This window comes from Castor canadensis, chromosome 15, assembly GCF_047511655.1.
Source record: "Castor canadensis chromosome 15, mCasCan1.hap1v2, whole genome shotgun sequence".
NCBI lineage: Eukaryota > Metazoa > Chordata > Mammalia > Rodentia > Castoridae > Castor > Castor canadensis.
In genome coordinates this window covers 95,072,188-95,093,508 of record NC_133400.1, presented here as the reverse complement: position 1 = coordinate 95,093,508, position 21,321 = coordinate 95,072,188, and the positions used below count along the sequence as shown (strand labels likewise).

Here is a 21,321-nt window from a genome sequence, read left to right as displayed (position 1 = left end):
CCAGTCTCAGCCTTCCAGTCTGCTGTTAAAGCCAGCCAGTCTGCGATACCTTGTGATCCAGTCAAGCTAACACACTCACTCAACAATTCGCTAAGTTATCAATCAATCAGTTGGGCACAAACTTATCACGACTTTTAAAGTTAGTAGCAGGAACAACACAGGTTGACTCTCCATCAGGCCATCCCTAGTCAACAAGGCATCTCACAGAACCCAGGTCCCCAGGAGCCTCAGTCTCATCCATACCTTCTGTGTAGCCACACGCCTGTGTGAGTGCCTGACAGTGTGTCAGCAGGGCGATCCTCGTCACAGTCACGCCAAGCACACTTCCATCCTTACATGTCTTGTACTGAAATGAGACAGAAAGGTGCAGAGAAGTGGTTCCCAGAGACAAAATGCTGGCCCCCAACAGCCTTTCTAGTTATTTGAAGCGATCTGAGTATCTCAATTCTGGATTTTCTGACTCCCCAGACACATACCCAGATACCACGTAAGGGCAGTGTCTGACTTACCTCTATATAAGCAGTGTCGTTATTTGCGTCTTTGATGTGTGGGAACCAATCTCGAGGTGGCTTAGACAGGTGTTTGGATTCTGTGACAAACCACAGCAGCTTTGGCCACCCTTGGAAATAAACAATAAATTCTTTAAGTAAGGAGGATTTCTCTCTCTCCATTCATATGGCATACTTTCAAATGTCACTTCAGGCAGGATGGAATCTCTGGGGTTCCCTATGTCATCGAATCTAAGACAACACCAGCAAAAGGGCACTGAGCCACCTCCATATAAATCACATCACCCAGAGGCTGATGAGTTTCATGTTTTATCAGAGATTTTGACACATGAGCCAAGCTGTGTCATGGAACTGACAAGGCCTTCTTCCACAAGTGAGGAGCCAGCCGTGTGACATAAAGGACCCAGGGAGAGTAAGTAAGCGCTCTAAGGCACCGTGTCATACCTTTAAACTGTGGGATCTCTCCTGTTGGGCTTTTTGGGAGTCCTTTGTGACAAGCATCACTAGTCAAGGCTACAGTAACGCCACAGCTTCCGAGCAAGAAACCTATCTGCTGGCTCCCTGCATCCTGGGGGAGGGTGACAAAGAGAGAAGAATTAAGAATTCAAGATATGGCTGCACTCCACACAAACACAATGCCTCATCTTAGGTATTACGGAACTGAGCCCATTTCTGTAAGCCCCTCTCTTCCTGTACAGCTGGGAATCCAGGGTGTGAGCATAAGGGTCTAGAGTACTGGGATAGACCCCCAACTCTGCTGCCTGCTTTGAGAGAGGACCAAGGAGAGCTTATTTAAAGTGCTCAGCACATGGTCTCATGAAAAGGTTGTCATTATACTGCCAGCCAATTCTACAACACTATGATTACAAGACTTGCTGTGGAGAAGAGAAAGGGTCCAAGAAAACACTTTGTATGCATTACACTAATACCTGGAGACTAACTTTTAAATACTCAATGACTAAAAATGCATGCAGGTGACAATCCCAGAAGGGATGCACTAGGCAGAGCCTCTTTCTCCTATCCTGAGAACATCAGGTCTCAGTAAAATAACCAACATGCACCAAAATGGGCCATAGCTACAGGATACCAACTTAGGAGACGAAAAGCCCAAGAAGCCACCAAGTTCCCAAAACTGATTTCACCATGTCACATGTGAACAGATGCTGCATAGCAGGTTGTCCCCAGCTGCAGCAGCTATAGAAACTATCATTCTGTGAGTTTTATTACCCCTGATATACAGCTGCCATGCAAAAAAGACAGATGAACAACCAAGACAGTTCAGTCCAATCTCTTTACTTCCACCAGTCTTAACAGCTTGGCTGCTGGGCAGTTGATTCAGAAAATAAATAGAAAGCCCCACAGTAGCCAAGATTCCTGTAATAAAAATGTCACAGGGTAGCAAATGAGTCCTGGCTGCAATCCCCAGATGGCTGTGTGAACCCCCAGCATGAGCCCACACACAGCCTGGCAATGGTCAGAGGATGGGAGGACCAGGAGCCTGGCTTGTAGACTCTGCCCATCCACATGCAGCCAATAAGAAACCATGGAACAACGTGCGGTATTTCACCTGGATAAATGAAGCAGCATCCAAATCTCAAAGTCATATTCTTTAAATGTTTCATTCATACTCTCCTTATGGTAGATTTAAAATCTACAGTGAACACACGTCTCTCTACATGGAACTTTGATGGAGTTTCAGCCAATTAGCCCACTTGCATTCTCAATATAACTGCACAAGGAGAGAGGAAGTCTGGACCTCAGCAGATGGGGACAGTTCCCATTTGGGGGACACTTTTGTGATGCTTTTCCCTCTGGCAATACAAGTCATGATCAGGTACTGTAATGTGAATTTGATTATCACATCAGCAAATGCTGCTGCTCTCCAGAGGTGAGGCAGACAGGTGGGATGGCATCGGTTCTGGCAGCAGGAACACAGCTCTTTCCCAAGCATGGTAATGCCATGCTGAGTCAGGAGTCACAGTCACAGCTGTTTCTCCATGGGGAGTCACTGGGGTCAGTTACCTACAGCTGCATGCAGAATGCATGTAGGAACTGACAACAGGGTGCAACCCTCTGGCCTTGGGCCTGCTGGGCAAAAGCCCCAAAAATACAAGTGAGAGAGAGGTTAGAAAGTACATGGCAGGAGAGGAACTGGGAAGATGCTGCTGTTAGCTGAGGCATGGTCCTTATCTGTTCGTCCTCTTCTAGAAAGTCCCTCCCCAGGGTCCATCAGACATGGGGTCTTTGAAAGACCTCTCTGCACCCAGCCCCCACCAGCCCTCTCAGGGCAGCACTCAGCAAGCCTGACACTGAACGTACATGCTGTGTTCATCTCCACCTGCATTCTTTCACACACAACGCCCAATAAGGATGGAAGAAAGAGCTGCCAGACCCAAGCACACTGGCATCAAAGCAAAGGGGATGCACAGTCCTTTGTAGCAACTGTCTCTGCTCATAACCCTGAGGACGGGATGCCCGGCGACACTCTATGCCAGAGGCAATGACTTCCCATGATCCACAAGGCCCCTGTCTTGTCCCTGGAAAGGTCATACCTGCCTCCAGCTGGCTGATGTGAGGCCAAGCCAGAGAAGCAGCATCACATCTCAAGAAGAATATTCATGAAATGAATCCCCCAGGATGCACACTTTGACCTTGACATCATTTTCCATGTGATTTTCCCATGAAAATAAGTGTTATCTGGCAGGCATTTTCTTTCTCGGATACAGGCTGACACAGTGCCACACTCAGAGGGAAGGTGGAGATACGTTTATGTTACCACTACCTCCAGGAAGGACTGTGTCACAAGGATGGCAGAGGATCAATTCTTCGATAACAAAATCTCCTTAGTGACTGACTCACTGTTACCTGTTGAATAGCTACACCAAGCCTGAGTTCAAACCTTTCAACTTTCAATCTTTCTCCAGTAGCTAAAGAGTGATTGACTGTGCCACTGCCTAGCGTGTTCTCTCTGTGTACAGTCTTTCTGGCAGTAAACCCTCATTAGACAGGCCAGTATAACTATGATTCTGGACCATCATCCCGCACACTGCTGGCCTAGCCTCAGTCAGAAAGCACTAATCATTCACAAAAGGAGTCTCTCTCGAGCAAACATGATGCAACTCATTTTGGATTTGTAGCCCTTGAAACTGTTAGTTTATATCATCTCATTCCTTGCCTAGCCAAATTGCTGACTTACCAGTTTGTGTGCTCTCAGGAGATAGTCTAAAATAATAATGAAAGACATAATGAAGAGAAGAATCCTAAATGCATTACTTTGCAGAATCAACAAAAACACTGCAGACAGATAAGCTTAAAGATGAGTGTGGTAATGTACCAGATCCAGCAAGGAAACTAACAGAAGAAAATTTCCTTATCAATACTAAATTTATCAATTGATGTATTCTTATGCCCTCATTCTGCCAGCATTTCTGGGTCTCTGTACCAGCTTTCCTTTGTACCCAGATTCCCATGCCTTAGGTCCTCAAAGAGATTCTGAATCAGCCTACTCTCCAGGTCTGCAAATCCCCTCTGACCACAGTCAGTGAGAAATGAATACAGACACTGTCAGATCTGCAATGACAACTCAAGTCCCACTGACATGGATGCATGGTTGATTGGTTCTCTCTTATTACCTTTCCCCAATGAAACTATCACAAGACACAAATTGCTCCTACTATAAATGTCTGAGTTCTTCCTGCCAACCCAAGGATTAGAGAATCAATAAATAAATGTACATGGGGACTAAATTGTTGAGTAAGGTTTACTAGGCAATATTTAGGATTTGGAAAATTTGGTTCTCAATAGGACCTTTAAGACAACTCTAGTGGCCGCAGATGGAAGAAATTATTAGGGAGTCACATACTTCATTACTACACTTACATGCCTATCTCACTCCACTTTGAAGTATACCAAGCCAAGGTACACTTTCAGTTAGAAAATAAGAAAAATTCTCCAAGACTTAAAAGAAGACGTAAAAATTGCCAACAAGTACACAAAGTAATGCTCAATGTCACCATGAGGGAAATGTAAATAGAAACCACAGTGACATACTACCTCACACCTATTAGAAGGGTTTTTATCTTCATAAGTGGGGCCCCTCGTATGCTGTCAGTAATATTGTAAATTAATACAGCCATCATGGAAAGTGGTCTGGAGATTCTTCAAATAATTAAAAACAAAATTATTATGTGATCCAGAAATCCCATTGCCAGGAATTAAAATCAATGTGTGCAAGGAACGTATGCACTCTCATATTCACTGTAGCATTACTCACAATAGCCAGGAGATGGCTATTGATGAACTTTAGAGTTAATCAATATAGATGAACACACAATGGACTGTTATTCAGTGTTTAAAAAGAAGAAAATTCTGTCATTCCCAATGATGTGGATGAACCTAGGGGACATTAGCTAAGGAAAAAGCCAAGCACAGAACAACAAATACCACGTGATCTCACTCATGTGTGGATGCTTTAAAAATATTCACAAAGAGAGCAGATAGGAGCCATTAGAGGCTGGCAGAGGGGGTGAGGAGGGAGGCAGTGGGGATTGCTGATCAAGAGTCACAATGATTCACATGGACAAGAGGAATACTTTTAAAGTAAAAATGCATATTGCAAAATAACTAAGAGTAAATGTCAAATGTCTTATCATAAAAATCAATAGGTAAGTGAGGCGATGCCTATGCTGATTAGCTTGTGTAATAATTCTACGCTGCATATAGACATCGAAACATCACACTGTTCCCCAGAAACACAATTATGATTTATCAATTGAAAATAATATTAAAACTACAATCACTGTACTATCTTTGAACCTGAGAGGCTCAGCCCCAGGGGAAGGGTGTCTGCTGTATGAATGGAAACTACATGTTGCTCTCTAGCACTCCGCACACGGTTCACATGCTGGTTTGGAAAAGTTTCAGCTGTCCTGGTAAAGTCTGTGCCCTTTCCATGGTTTCTGCAGTCACCTTCAAGCCCTGTTACCTCCACACTATGTTCTCCTTTCAAAAAATGCTCTGACAAAGAGGGCAGTAGAGAGGTTTAGCCCTGTCCTCTAAGAGGGTTTTTGGTGTCTATGATTCTTTGGTAACCAAAATCAAGGCCACTGAATGGGGGCTGTCACTGTGGATAGTGGGGGAAAGCTATGGGTCAGGGGTCTTTCCCTTGACTTCCCAATGAGAAAGTGAGACATCCTTGCACCCTGCAATATCCCCATCCTGTCTCTCTTTCTGACCAGAGTACTTCTGAGATGCCCCACATCCCCAGGCCAAACCTGCCCTCTGCACAATGAGCCTGAGGGTGCACAGGGCTGCCTCAGCAAAGCAGACTGTGAGTCCCTCTTGTAATGGAGTGAAGCATTCCTCTCCTTCAACTGTCACCGCTACACATTTGCAGCAGTACCTCAATAGAAAGGTGTCAGATACATCTCAAATAGACAGGTTAAAAATAAGGCTATCAAGCAGGGCTCAAAAGGTACTCAACTTCATCATTTCCTAGTATCTGAAAGATGTGCTACAGTAGAACAGCTCATGACCCAAATGACTGCCACCTCAGATCTTATGACATGCCTGCATCAGCAGTTCTGAAATTACACCTTACAATGTTGAGTATTAGCAGAGTCCTCCTGCCCACCAGAAAGTGGCATTTGTATTTTCTCCAGGAAGGTAGCCATCCTACCTTCTTCACTCAGATGACTGTTCTGGTTTGGAAGGTGGCAGGCTATACATTTAAAATAGTCAAGTCTAAACTACATATGTGAGAAGGAAACACAAGAAGTTGTCACTAGTAATGATGACAAGTGATGTGCATCTGAGTGTGGAACCTCTAACAGAGAACTAGCCCCACATGCTCATTAACACAAGTTCTTCTGAATGATCACCTTTCTACTGCTCAGAGATGAAGAGGGTTGTGAGCCTTAAGTAGGTTTCTTTATGTTTAGACAGCTCTGTCCACTGAAGACACATCAACTGAGAGAAGCATCATGGATTTTAGGATTAGTGTAATGGTGGGGCTAGAAAAGTAGCCTGGAGAACGTTCACTGTGATGTTCAAGAAATCCCCAAATTCTTCCCCATTCCTATACTCAAATGCTTTGAAGATTACAAGACTGATGGAGATGAGGAAGCACTCCATAGGGTGTCTAATGTACACCCAGAGTGCCGGTGCAAATGCATGCAGAAATCAGGGCTGTTCTGCAGGAGGTGGGGAGCTCTAAGGTCAAAGATTATAGGACTCTCTTCCCTCCTAGGGTTACTTGCAGCAGCCCTGCCTGACACATGCATGGGTAAATTAAGATCAAGGAAAGACCAGCAAGGAACTCATTGGCTTTGTACATAGAAAATTAAATGGCAATGACCTCTCCTGTTCACTTCTGAAAGGAATCCCATGTCTTTCCCTTCCCCATGCAAGGAACAGAGCTTGAAAAGCAACCAGACAACTTGCACAGGCTCTGAAGAGCTACCCATGATGTACTCTGAGAGATGCTGAAAGTTACTAAATTTTGAATCAATACAATTTAATGTCAGAGGAGCTACAACAACAGCAGAAAGTTTTTTTGAAAACACTTAGACTGGGCTACATGCATTGTTAAGTTTGGGAGCTGAAAAAGTCATCCTACATAGTTTGTTCATTACAGATATGCTGAATGGAGCCCAGATAATTGAAGGGCAGCATCCAAGGGCAAGGCCCATCCTCTACACAGCTCAAGGGACCACTGTGGCAGCCTCTCCTTCGATTCCTGACCACCCTTCCTCCATAAGCAGCACACCTGCTCTCCCGTAGGCTCCTCATTCTGCTTTTCTTTCTCAGAGTTGCCGTAACCCTGCATTAGACATCCTATGGACTGAGAGACTTAAGTTGGCAAGGTCCGTATTTATATTAGTTTCTTTATACTGAACGCATGGTAATGATAACAGCAAGTTTAGCTATTTAAGTGCAGAATAGGATCTGACAAATCATAGGTAAGCTTGGAACAAGATGACTGCTCTTTACAGAATGAGGTCAGTCAGCAATATACTCTGCTACCGAGTAAACTTAAGCTCAGCCCCCAGGAAGCCGCACACCCTGCAGTGGAGCTGTGCTACGTGTTCCTGTTGCGGAGATAACTGATGAAAACCTGTTCAGAGTCTCAGAAACACAGAGTCAGCATGTTTCCATCCATCCCAGCTAGGATGAAAAGCCATCTTGAGAACCGCAGTCTGCACATTCTTACTCAACAGATGTCCGACCGCCATTGAGCCTGTCATGTCCCTCCAACAGGGTTTAATGAACAAGTTTTTTACCTTTCTTGTGAGTGGCACTTCGATGGGCACAGGAACAACTTCAGCCAGCAGGCAGCCATAAAAAGCCACCATGAATGCAGCAGGGTCATTGTTGGGGAATACTAGTGCTACCTAGAGGGACAGGCCAACAAAGAGGAAGAAATTTCAACATTAACACTTGGTCTTCTACTTTCTAAGACCCAATGGCAGAAACCACCCTTCCAGATGTGGCAAGATTAAAATTCTAAATAAGGAAGATATTAGAAAAAATTAAGCACTCTATGTAAAAACACTTCTAAATAAGAGTATCTCAGGTTTTCTTTAATTTAGGTAAAAAGATAAACATTAACAAATGTCATCTGTAACACCACTACCTTTCATTATATTACATGTTAACATAACTTTCCACAGCACATAACCTTTACAAAGCTGAAATTACAGTGCACACACTACTTTGGTTTTTAACTACTTTCACTGAGCTTTACATATAGTTTCTTGTATTTTGATACTCCTCAAAACTGTAATTAAATAGTTGTATAATTCTTCAGTAGATAGCTGGGCAGACAGCTTAGGTGCCAGACCCAGACCGAATTCAATATAGAGCCCACACTAGTTTTTAGCTCTGGTATCTTATACTTATCTTATTCAGATAAGTCTTAGTTTTCTTATCTGAATAGCAGAAATAATGATAGAACCTGTAACAGTGCTATGGTAAAGGTCAAAAGAGAGAATCTTGTTTTTGTTTTTGGTGGGAGAGGGGTTTGAACTCAGGGCTTCGTGCTAGCAAAGCAGGTGCTCTACTACTTGAGCCACACCCCCAGTCCAGGAGATCATTTGTGAAGAACTCAGTGTGACCCACCTGACACTTCTCATGCATCTGCAGAAGTTAACCACTAGAAACGCACGAGTTACTGGTCTCGGTAGTGGTAGCAGCATTGTAGAATAATACTGTACGTGCATACGTTGGTCACCTACTGTTACAGATAAGTCTTCAATGAACTCCTGGTTGTACATGGTCTCCATGCACACATCCTTTGTCAAGTCTAGCGAATTTTACAGTAGAATCATCGTGGAGTTTTCAGAACGCAGTTATTGTAAACCACCCAACAAGTACTATTAGTCGTCAGTTCCATATACACTTTGCAATGATCCTGAACAGTATGGTGTGTCTAAACGATGAATGATTTTCCACGTGATCGTTTATTATCCCCATATGAACTGTTTTTCATTTCTCTTACCTGCTAATTTTTGGTATATTCCCTAAAATTTGAGTGAATTTCATCTGTTAATTTTTGGTATAGTCCCTAAAATTTGAGTATTTGAATTTTTAGTATATTTGAGAGCATTTGATGCAAAGACTTCTTGGCATATTTTCTATTTGTATTGTATAGGCATTTAATGGTTTATGTTTGTCAAAATTTCCTTTACCTTATCACCTATTACATAAAAATACTGGACCCAATTTCCCATAACTTTTAAGTTAATCTAGCCTTATCACAGAGATCAGAAATGCATTGTTAGGCAATTTCATCATTATGAAAACATCCCATCTTCTTCCTCAACTTTCCTTCCAAGACACTTTGGATACCCAACTGCAAATGAGTGGCTTATTTTCCTTTTGCACATCTCAGGTCTCCCCTCCTCAGCAGTCCTTGACACTATTTCCTGGTACCTAAGAGCAACAGGCTTAGTTTTCCTCCCCAAGAAGGTACTCAGACCTCGTATGCTCCTCCAAATGAAAACTATTTGTCCCCTTCTCAAAGAATTCAGCTACAGCTCTTACTACCTCTTTTGGGGACCTTCAACACTATCTATCTATCTATCTATCTATCTATCTATCCATCCATCCATTCATCCATCCATCCATCCATCTGTCCATCTATCTATCAATCAACCAGTTAATCTGACACGGTCTCATCCTGCTGCCCAGGCTGGCCTTCAGCTTCCAGCCCTCCTGCTTCAGCCTCCTGAGTAGCTGGGACTATGAGTGTGCACCACCACATCCAGCTACTTTCCAATTTATATAAAATCTGATTATCAAAGTGCCTTTAGGATTTTTAAAAAATAAATCAAGCTTCTTAAAGGCAAGCTCCATGAGTGGACATAGCACAACAGTTTAGCAGAGGACAAAGGCCTTTCTTGAAGGTATTTCCATGTTGCATTAGCACAGTCCTCCTCTGGAAAGGTATACTAGTTATGCTAAACACTAAATGTTCATTGCTCTAGGGAGAACTGTTACTGAAAATTCTTTTTTTTGGTGGTGGTAATGGTCCTGGGGTTTGAACTCAGGGCTTCTCACTAGGCAGGTGCTCTATCACTTGAGCCATGCCTCCAGCCCACTTTGCTCTGTTTATTTTGGGAGAGAGTCTTGCTTTTTGCCCAGGTCAGCCTGGACCTGATCCTTCTAAGTATCCCACCACAGCTGGGATGACAGAGGCATGCCATCATACCCAACTGTTTTGTTTTGTTTTTTTAATCTGTTGAGATGGAGTTTAGCAAACTTTTTTGCTTAGGCTTCCCTGGAACCACAATCCTCCCAAACTCAGCCTCCCAAGTAGCTAGGATTATGGTGTGAACCACCAGTGCATGGCTGAAAATTGATTTTCAAAGAGGATAAACGATCTTGTTTATTAGAACAGAAGATTAGTATCAATTGACCACTATCATAATATATATACTTATGTAATAAATACACATGTGCCAGATGATAACGACAGGGACAGCTTTTTTGTGTAAGTACCATGCGTTAACCAATTGTGCCACTGGAGCACATTGGACAGCTTTTTTAAAGAAAATATTTAGAAAAGTAGCTAGCCCAAGTCAAACCTACCCAACAAAGAAAATCTACTTGTATATTCCATCCTAGAAAAACCGTGCCCCCACTTTCCTACCAACATCTTAGGAAGTGTATGTTATAATTATTATTACACAGAAACTTCAAGAATCTGGGGCTGGTGGAGTGGCTCAAGTGGGTGGAGCACCTCTGCCTAGGAAGTATGAGGCCCTGAGTGCAAGTCCTAGTAGTGCCAAAAAAAATTAATTAAAAAAAAAAGAAAATTTAAGAATCTGGAGGTGATACTACAAAACAATTTCTTTAAAAATTGCTAAGAACCAACTTATAGATAAGGGAGATATTATAAACAATTGAGTTTTTCTTATTTTTGTGACAAAATTTGCATAACAGAAAATTTATGATTTTGGCTATTTTTAAGTATAAAGTTCAATGGATTAAATACACTGTTGTAGGACCGTCAATGCAAATTGTTGGATCAAATGATAATTCTGTGTTTAATTCTGTCTTTTTATTTTATTTTTTTGAGGAACCACCAGCTACAGAGACTGTACCATTCTATATGATGCAGCTCAAGAGGGCTCCAATTTCTTCACATTCTGGTCAACAGTTGTCACTTTCTGTTTTGACAAGAGCCATCCTTTTTGGTGTGAAGTGATGCTTCATTTGGCTTTAATTTGCAATTCCCTAATGGTTAGTCATGTTGAACTTTTTTTTTTCACGTACTTATAGACAATCTGTAAATCTTCTTTAGAGAAACGTCTATTCAAGTCCTTTGCCTTTTTTTTTTAAGTGGTTGTGGGGTTTGAACTCATGGCTTTGTTCTAAAGCAGGCACTCTACCACTTGAGCCCCACCTCCAGTCCATTTTGATCTGGTTATTTTGGAGATGGGGTCTTGTGAACTATTTGCAGGGCTGGCCTCAAACCATGTTCTTCCAATCGCAGCCTTCCAATTAGCTAGGCCTGTGCCACAAGCACCTGGCCATTGCTCATTTTTTTAATTGGAAATTTTGGGGTTTGGGGGCCATTGTTGATTAGTAAGAATTATTTTTTATATATTCTGAACATTAATTTGTTATCAAATACATGATTTGCAAACATTTTCACTCATTTTTAGGTTGCTTTTTCATTCTCTTAATAATACTTTTTGGTGTACAAAAGTTTTTAAATTTAATGAAGCCATTTATTTTTTCTTTTGATGCCTGCCTGTGTCAGATCCAAGAAATCACTGCCAAATCCAATACTACACAAAGCTTCTTCTCTGTTTTCTTCTAAGAGTAGTATAGCTTGAACTCTTATTTTAGGTCTTCCTTAGGGTGGGTGGTTAATTTTGAGGGTTTTTTTTCTGGGCGGGGAGCTGTTTATTGCCTTAAGGGCCCTATTTCATTCTCTTGCATGTGGACATCCCCTTTTCTCAGTTCTGTTTTTTGGAAAGTCTGTGCTGTTTTCATTGAGAATCTTGGCACAGCTTAAAGTCATCTGGCCATACATGTGGTTATTTCTAGCCTACTCGACTCTATTCCACTGGTCTATCTTTCTGCGAATGCCACACAAATCCTTAGAGCTTTGGAGTAAATTTTATGTCCAGGATGTATGGCACCTACCCACAGTTTATTTTTAAAAGCTGATGCTAAAATCATTCAATGACAAAAGTAAAGAACCAATGTCCAACACATTATCCTGGAGTTACAGCTGTCTTCAAAAAATCGCCATAACAGGCCCATGTCTTTGTAATTACTCTTAAGTAAACCGAAGCTCATGTTCTTGTTGGGTTTTGGTGTGCTAACATGTTGTTTTATAGAATTCACTAGCAGGCCTCCTTTGAGCGTCTATGACACAGAGCAGCAAATAGAAAAAAAAAAAGGCAGTACATTTGAAGGCAAGAAAACTGGGTTCTGAACCAAGTTCCACATGTATATTGGGGTATAAAGCTTGGATAAGATTATTAACTGCTCAGGTATAACATTAAAACAGAAAAACTAACGTCTGTCCTCTTTAGCTTACCCAGTTGTGATAAGAATAAATTTGCTTTGCAGTTGGTGAGCTTGTACTAAGACAGTACTGGGAAAAGAACTGGCCCAACAGTTGGCTTGCAAGATTCTCTGTCTCACCGACTAATGTAAAAAACACCCTCAATATTGTCCTGCCTGCCCAGGTAGATGACACAGTGCATTGCGAATAAGGAGAGAGACCATGACCATGACAGTGGTTACAAACATGGGCTTTGGAGGCTGGCAGGCATGGACCTGAAGGTTAGCGGTGCCATTTACTAGTTACCTGCCTTCATGTCATGACATACTTACCTGCCTCACAGCCTCAGTGTCCCTGATGCATAAAATGAGAGAAAAACTACATCTCAGCTCATTGAGTTGTTGTGGAAGTTAAATGACACTTTCTACACAGTTGCTCCTGCTTCAAACATGAAGAAAGCCTTACATAGTAGTAACAGAAGGAGGAGAGGCTGAATGCTGGGTTTGTGAAATAGCAGGCATCTTCTCTACAAAAGACCGTGCTATGCAGATCCAGTAATTTAAACTGCACTTACCCTATCTCCAGGCCGCACCATAGGTTCTTGCTTTGTACCTAGCTTATGGAGAATGTTGTAAGCAACCTTCATACTTCTTGTCCACAGTTTGCCTGTCAATACAAAGCATAAAGAAACCAGTAATTTTACTGTTACACATATGCCTTATCAGTTATGTGCAAATATGCACACTAAACTAGAGCATATTCTCTGATAGTCTATACATACATCCAGTTTAGATCTAGTACACGAGGCCTACCGACTGTCAAGGAAAAAGAGAACTAGTGGGCAAGACCAGAAACTGGAAATGCAGGAAAAGCAGGAAAGTACAAGAGGTTTTTTAAAAATAAAGCTTCAGGAGAAAGAAAAAAACTAGGAACCCAACTTTAGTCTGTGTTCTGCCTGGCAGATGAGGGAAGGAGCTGCTGGGACGTGTTGTCACAAGGCTCTGATTAGTTAACACTACACAGCCAAGGAACTGGGAGGGTGGGGTTTTTTTTTTTGAGAAATCCTCTCTCAGAGATGAAATTTACCCAAAGCCTTTTTTATCTGAAGTCTTCAACTTATTCCAAGTTCCTGAAATCATTACAGAAAACAGGTGCCAACAGACCTGACTCACATTCAGAGACACCGAATATTTGAATAAGGGTCCCAATGCCAATGAAATTCCTCCTAGTGTGTAAAGAACCTACAGCAAAACCACAAACACTTTTACTTTTCACCACACAGGTTGTGGGGAAGGTATAAGGGGAGCTGTGGTTAATGACACCAATACCACTCTGCTTCAATTGCTCTTGATGTATGTATCTTTTATTAATCTGCCTGGTCTTATATGATTACAAACAGCACAAAAATGTCCCTTAAAGTCACTCAAAAGCCTGATCCCTTCTCATACCTCAGTCTGAAATTTCTCAGATTCAAATTTCCTAACCTCCCTCATTTTGGAAGAGGAATTGTCAACTTTGGATAATGGCAAATATTTGGAATTACTTTAAAATTATGAACTCTAGAAAAAAACCTTATCACTGGATTCAGAAAAAACTTTAGACAAAAATTTAAACTTTGTCTAAATACAAGTTTTTCTTCTGAACATTTTTAAGAGCTTAAAAAAAAAAAAAAGCCAGCTCTGAAGGACTTCTATGTTTTACATCCTTGCCTCATCCCACCACCAGGTATTTCCTTTGTATTATCTAGGTGATGGTGAGTAGTCTGAGGTGGAAGAAAAATGACTTCAAATCTCAAAGGAGTTCTTGAGAACATACAGGCCTTCTGCAACCTAGTCCCAGAAACCAAGCGCTCATAGTGCTTCAGGGAGAGTGAAGGTGTTAGCTGATACATTAATGTAGTAATAGAACAAAGAGTAATTCTAATTATTTTCAGCTTTAACACACTCTTTTAATCTGTTTTTTTTTCGATTGTAAAGTAAAACTAAATCACAGAACTCTTTTGATTTACAGCTCATTTTGATCTTTGTTTTATTTTATTTCATGTTGGGATTGCAGCTACCAAACTAGTAGAGTTACTATTTATCAGGGTCATCAACTTGTCTGCCCCTCAGTGATTCCAAGCAAACACATTTTATCTCTGATTGTCCCAGCTCCTAGGGCCATTCCTGGTTTGTAGTATGTCCTCAACAAGTGCCTCAGTTTTATCAATGTCACTAGTAAATTTTGATAAGGCACACACTTATGGCATGGAATTTAGTATAACTCTTCTGCACTTAATTATTAGATGTAAGATTTTATTTATGTTCCCTTCTACATCTTCTTTAACTCCTCGTCTCGACGCTATAGATCTCAAGGCTGGCCACTTTAAAATCACTCAGTATTTTATGTGGAGATTATATTTCTTTTTGTGTAAGCAGTCATCAGTGTAGTAGAAATAATTCAGGGAATGATTTTTCCCCCTAAGTATTTTGTGCCTACAGACTTCTTTAATGTAAACAATACTAAGCAATTATTATAGTTGAATAATTAGAATTTGCTGTAACTGAAAAATATCAACATGTTGTAAATGAACAAATCAATTGTAACTGATTAGCACCATTACAGTTTGTTAAGTATCAACTCATTCTCAGTTGAGAATCTTAAAGTGCAGTATCATAAACGCATACAAAGTGACTTTTCAATAGAGAATTACTAAAGGACAAAACCAACACCAACCTGTGGCAAAATTCTTGGTGTATACTTAGTATTTTTATACTTTGTATATATATATACATTATAGAAAGATTAAGTTCAGCTGCTAATGTAAATAACGGAAGAATGTAAATAACAGAAGATATAGAAGTTCTTGACTGATGGATAAAGATACTGAGGAAGCACTACTTATTACATAGTAACTTCAACTTCACTCAGATTTGAAGGAGGAACAAATAACTGCACAGAAAATGTAACTGCAGAGCAGGGAGGCAGAGCTCCCACCATAAAATGTAACTGCAGAGCTCCCACCATAAAATTGGGCTGTGAGTTTCAAAGACAACACTATTAACAGTGCAAAACACCAACAAATGTCCAGAAAGAAAGCCCAATGCTTTTTTAATTCAGGCATCTAAATTCCTTGAACACTTAGAGTAAAAGTAAAGCCATAAAAAAAGAGAAAAAACATGAACATAAGCATTTGTTTGGTAGAAAACTGAAATGCACTAAAACCAGAGAGGAGATTTTTCAGAAGATACTGAAAAGGTTTTGCCAGGTAGGACATAATAAAGGGAAATTAACTGTATGGTATGGTTTATTTTTATTAATTTAAGATTATTAATTTATTTTATTAATACTTGAGGGCATCCCATGGGTACTTTAGTATGCTTTGTATTTCTATTGGAAAATGGAAGACATAAGATCTTTTGTCAGCTTTTCACAACTTTCATTTGCCACCTATATTTTCTATTAAATATCCTAAGCTCTCAGGTAAGAATTCTACTTCCCCAGGACTTGGCAGGAAGCTAAATTTTGGAGCAGAAGGGAAACTATAAAACTTTAAACAGTAGTCTTTTGATTATGCCAAATACTCAGGCATTAGAACAATTCAAATTCAGTGAACTTTTTCTTCCTGAATCTTCTCAGCAATATTCAATCATTGGTTCATCTGTTTTATGTTTCTACATAGATAACATTATCTATAGTAGTCACTGTGTTAACCAACACAGTCACATCCTGATAAGCTGTAATCTTATATTTGGAAATGTATTAGTTTCATATATTAGTTTTCTTCAAGCAAGGGAAAACTAAGATTGAGTCACTATACACGACTAACATAGAAGATTCAAATACACTAAAATATAGATGATTTCAAAGTAGGAGTTGAAATGCTTTAGTTGTATGATACTTTGATGAACCAAGTTTTAAGATATGTAACACTCAGTCTGTGTTTTAGACCTCAAGCTCATCTGAGCTGTGCAAGAAAAAGCAGCAAGTGTTGCCATTGTAATCAGCAGCCCATGAGCAGACAGTGGCTATCCTACTTGAGACTCTATACCTCTCTGTGTGTCACTCAGCTTTGACTTCCCAAGCCCAAGTACTGTGGCAATGTATTCCATGTGGTTAATCTAGCCATCAGAATGAACACATGCTCATGCATGTAGACAGGTGGGACCTAAGGTTTTCCCACATACAGGCAGGTAAGAGCAATGAGATGTCAAGAGATAATGATTCCATGTACATAATTAGCAACGATGATGAATTTGGCCAGACACAAGGGTAATACTGAAGCCTTTTTGATGGAATAAAACCTATTTCCAAGAGCATAATTTTAAAAAGAAATAAATCAAGATTATGCTTGACCATGGGTGACATTCTCTGTCCATTTAAAACTATCCAACAAAAGTCATGAAAACCAAAGGGCTATGAAACATAAGCCCTTAAACCCAAAATACGCTCCCAAACCCAAAGCCTGTTTCACTGCATGAAAGGCACTGGTCCACAGCTGGTGCCTCCTGAGCCCTACCTTGAAAGACTTGACCCTACTTACTTCCAGCATTTAACATAACATCTGGCTCTTGACCTTGACGGCTAATGTAGAAATCAACTTCTTTCCTACTTGCAATCAGAACAGTGTTTGTGTGATTAAAACAGATGACCTTATACATGCAGACGCAGATTGAGCCATTTTGGCCTTTTAGCTATTAAGCTTTGTCTCTTTGCAAACATGAAGTAGACAGTGTGAAAATAACCAGATAGTCTGTTCATGTCTATTGAGCAAGCAGGAAGGCATCTCTCTTAGTATAGCTACCTACTTGCAAAAGTTTACAGACTACATTAATTGCACTGAGTGAAGAATTAAGGGATGCTCCTTTCTCTGGCTTTCTGAAAAAGAACTGTGGATATAGATTTTGCTTCTTTTGACTAAAAATGTCCAAGTGGTGCCAATCATAAGTCACAGCCTTGAATACTGACAATGCTAAGTGTTGAAATCCTGGAAAATCAATCCTATCCCACCCCTTACACACACACCCATAATTACAATCCTGAAAGCCCAAAATCCCAAATGTTGAAATCCTAAAAGCCCAAATCCTGGAAACTACAATTGCCATTGCAGGGGAAACAAATGACTATGTAAGAGCTATGAAAAAGAAATTCTGCTGAAAGGGTTGCATGTTCGCATTTGTATGCAGGACACTGGCATACCGTTAGGCAGGATAGATAATTAGCTTAATGCTAAGTCCTATATGATGCTCATAATGCTCAAGCATTATTTTTGGGTGTGTCTGTGAGGCTGTCCTCAGAGATCAGAATGAGTCTAAGTGGGTTAGCTGAAATGACCCCTCACTGTGGATGGACACCATGCAATCAGCCAGGGTGCAGAGAGGGCAAAGCACACTCTGAGAACTGAGACAAAGGTTGCTTCTGCTGCATTAGACATCCGAACTCAGGGCTCAGGTTGTGAATGCAGCTCAGCAGCATGCATAAGGTGGCCCAGGTTTGATTCCTAGCAATGCCACACACACACACACACACACACACACACACACTCATGCACGCGCACACATACACACAGCAAAACAAACAACCCACACAGAATTTCAGACTCACTAGCCTCTGGACTCCAGGATTCAACCAGCACCTCACCCCAGGGTTTTCAGGCTATTTTCGTTTATCTACTATTCAAAATTGTCAGCATTGTTTTTTTTTACAATCTGCTACACTATGTATTTCATCTTTGTATCATTTCCAGAACTGGGAGTATAAACTGTATAAGGACTTTTAGACAGTTCTAATTTGTGTTGTGCTTTTTTTGCAAATTTGAGCCTGCAGAAGTGCAATATCTCAATGACGACAGTGTGTCAGCATTGTTGTGCACGCAAAAATGCTGCAATTTCCTCAAGTGAGGAAGTGTCCTTTTTCTACACTTGCATTTTGTGTGAGATAAAATTTCTCAAGATTCTCAGCCCTCTGGGTGACTGTGAATGCAGTAGTGACTCAACACTGCTTTTGACTTAACTTGTTAAAAGGTCACTGGTATCCCATTCAGACTGTCTATCACTGTGGTAGTTTAGACTGTCACAGTTATAAAGCCAGTGACACAATTACCAACAGAGACAGGGGGGCATGTGTTCTGCTTTCTGACCCAGTTCTTTACAGATAGGGTTCATTTATTTATAAATGTCAATTCTGTGTGACTAGTGTGAGTTAACCTGAGTGTTTATGAGTATATTATTATCTATTTCATTGTGTAAATTGGTTTCTGAATGGTTCATCTATGTTGTCATATGTTTCTCAGATAAATTCCCTATTGAAAATATAAATGTCTTTTAAGGAATTAAAAAAAAAATCCCCCAAAATTACATGTGAGGGGTTGTAACTCAGGGCCTGTGCCACTTGAGCCATACCCCCAGCCTTTTTTGCTTTAGTTATTGCCTCTGCTATTATTACTACTTATTATTTACTTATCTACCTTTTAGTTATTTTTCAGATAGGGTCTTCATGCTTTTGTCTGGGCCTCCTACCTCTGTCTTCCTTATAGTTGGGATCACAGGCACATGCCACTCTGCCTGGCTTATTTGTTGAGACGGGGTCCCACTAACTTTTTGCCTGGGCTGACCACAAATCACAATCCTCCTGATCTCCACCTCCCAAGTAGCTGGGATTACAGACATAAGCCACTGTAACTGGACTCTTTGGGAATTTTAAACTTTTGGGGTTTTGATTTTTCATTTTCAACATTTTGTACTATACCATTCAGGATTGTGTCAGAATTATGACTAAAACTCCTGTCATGCAGTATAGATACACATTTTCTACCAACCATTGTTGAAAGTATTCATTTCAAGAAAATCACATATATATTCAAAAAATTAAACCTAACATCTTATTAGAGTCATGTTCATTACATTAACACCTATTTTGACACCGAATAATCTTCCTAAAAAATTCCTTTATGTTCCATTTATTTCTGTACCAGAAACAGACGAGGCAGTGCAAATGTAAAGGAACCACCCAAAAGACATCTACCTTCTTTACATTCAGTAGCAATTACAGGCAGGAGGAAGCAAGGGAGAGAGGAATGCATCTTACAGCATTGCTGTAAGAGACCTTAGAGGATTACCGTAAGTGAGGATGTACAAGGGCTTCCCATTCGTGTCCATGGTGGTCAAGCAGGGGGCCTTGGGTGAGATGGTCCCCCATCGCTGCAGTGCAGCTTCTAAAGAGGGTGGCCAGTTCGTGACCACCCCCAGCTGCTCCCCACGCACTGCCAGCATCTGGGCGCCCTCTGGCTTTGGTTGGTTTGGATCTGGTTGTTGAACTAAATGCATTTCAAGACAAAAGGTTTTCAAAAAAAAAAAAAATACACCCATATTAGTATGATTACTTTTGATTCTTTATAAAGCTAAGATAATTATACTAAACATACAATTTCATTAGCTGTCAGAAAACATACTTTTCTAGAATCAAGGTCATGATCTATATGCTAGTCTCAGGGATGTGAAAGATACATTTAATTCTAATGATTTCCAAAGCAGTGTGAAATGGAGAAGTTAGATGGACATGAGTACATTTGTGAATTGACAACAGGCAAAACCATATGCACACAGTATAGTATTTAAACATCTAGGTTCAAAATTTCAATCAACAAATGGTAATTCTGAAATCCAAAAAGCTCAAGTCTTACTAAGTTTGTATTTTGCCCTTAAATGCCAAGATGTAAATATAAATTTAGTACAACTATTTTGAAAAACAAGAACATGGAGTATTTTCTTAAGGAAAAGTAAAACAAATGCATCGTAACAGAGCACAATCTTCCTCCTCCTTCAGGTAGTTCTGGAAAAGGTTTCGCTCTCATGGTTTGTAACTGACAATTTCCACCTTCTGGTCAGAAAACCAGTTATGTCTTTTTGCTGTTTCACAAATTAGAGAACAAGGAGTTTGGTTTTACTACCACAAGTAATCTTTTATTTTGCTTCCACGTTGGGTTCAAAGGCTTCCTAGCATTTTGGGTGAGGGCAGCAGCTCTGATCTGCAGAGCAGCAGGAAGAGAAGGAGGGCAGAGCCACCCCACCATGTTCCTCTGCAGACCTCTCCACAGCTGGTTCAGAGAAAGCCACTTGGCTGTGAGCTAAGGCTTTCTATAATTTAATTTTGCATTGCTATAATCTTATTGAGGCATTGCTCATAGAACAAAACCACATTCTGCTGAGGGTGATGAATACTCAGCTTTGGAGCTCTGTCTAAACGCACAGCGCCTGGTGCATCTTTTAAGCATTCAGTAGGGAACAGCACTTACACTTTGATGTAGATTTCCATCATCAAGGGAAGGGAAGATTATTGCTCTTAAAAAAATAAAACAGCCTGGTAGAAAAAATATTATTGTTTGTAGAACCATAGAACATCTAAAAGAAACTGGGTTAGAGAAAGGTTCCTTTACCTTCTAACAATTCTTCAAAGTCATCGACAAAGAATTCTCGTAATGGCGGTCGTTTAGGTCGTTTGAGGGTATTGACAAGTTGCTGAATCTTTGCTGATACTCGGCTACTTACTGGTACACCTGAAAAATGGAACCATGGGGTAGATGAGCTGATTATCACAGTTAGAATTAGCAAGTTTTAGAACGAACAAGATAGAGCTTAAGGAAAATTTTCTATCAAACAAACAACTTAGTATGTGAGCTAGAAATGTTTTTGAGTACTTTCAGAATTGAGACATTAAATATTGAATAGTTGTGAAACTATGGAAAAATATACAAACCAGAATTCTTAAGTTTCTAAACATACTATTTTCCCACTAAATAGTTCTACTTAATTT

The 21,321-nt window shown here is 40.4% G+C and overlaps 1 protein-coding gene across 8 annotated transcripts in view; it reads right to left on the bottom strand.

Annotated features, from left to right (window-relative positions):
* Nucleotides 1–21,321, bottom strand: part of Dip2c (disco interacting protein 2 homolog C) — a 386,747-nt gene that overhangs the window by 97,457 nt on the left and 267,969 nt on the right. For all 8 annotated transcript variants that reach the window (XM_020160915.2, XM_020160916.2, XM_020160917.2 and 5 more), the window contains 7 exons: nt 20,945–21,064; nt 19,628–19,825; nt 13,106–13,197; nt 7,790–7,900; nt 954–1,077; nt 510–619; nt 244–346 (listed from right to left, as the gene is read on the bottom strand). In XM_020160915.2, coding sequence (XP_020016504.1) covers nt 244–346; nt 510–619; nt 954–1,077; nt 7,790–7,900; nt 13,106–13,197; nt 19,628–19,825; nt 20,945–21,064 — 858 coding nt within the window. The remainder of the gene's footprint in view (nt 1–243; nt 347–509; nt 620–953; nt 1,078–7,789; nt 7,901–13,105; nt 13,198–19,627; nt 19,826–20,944; nt 21,065–21,321) is intronic.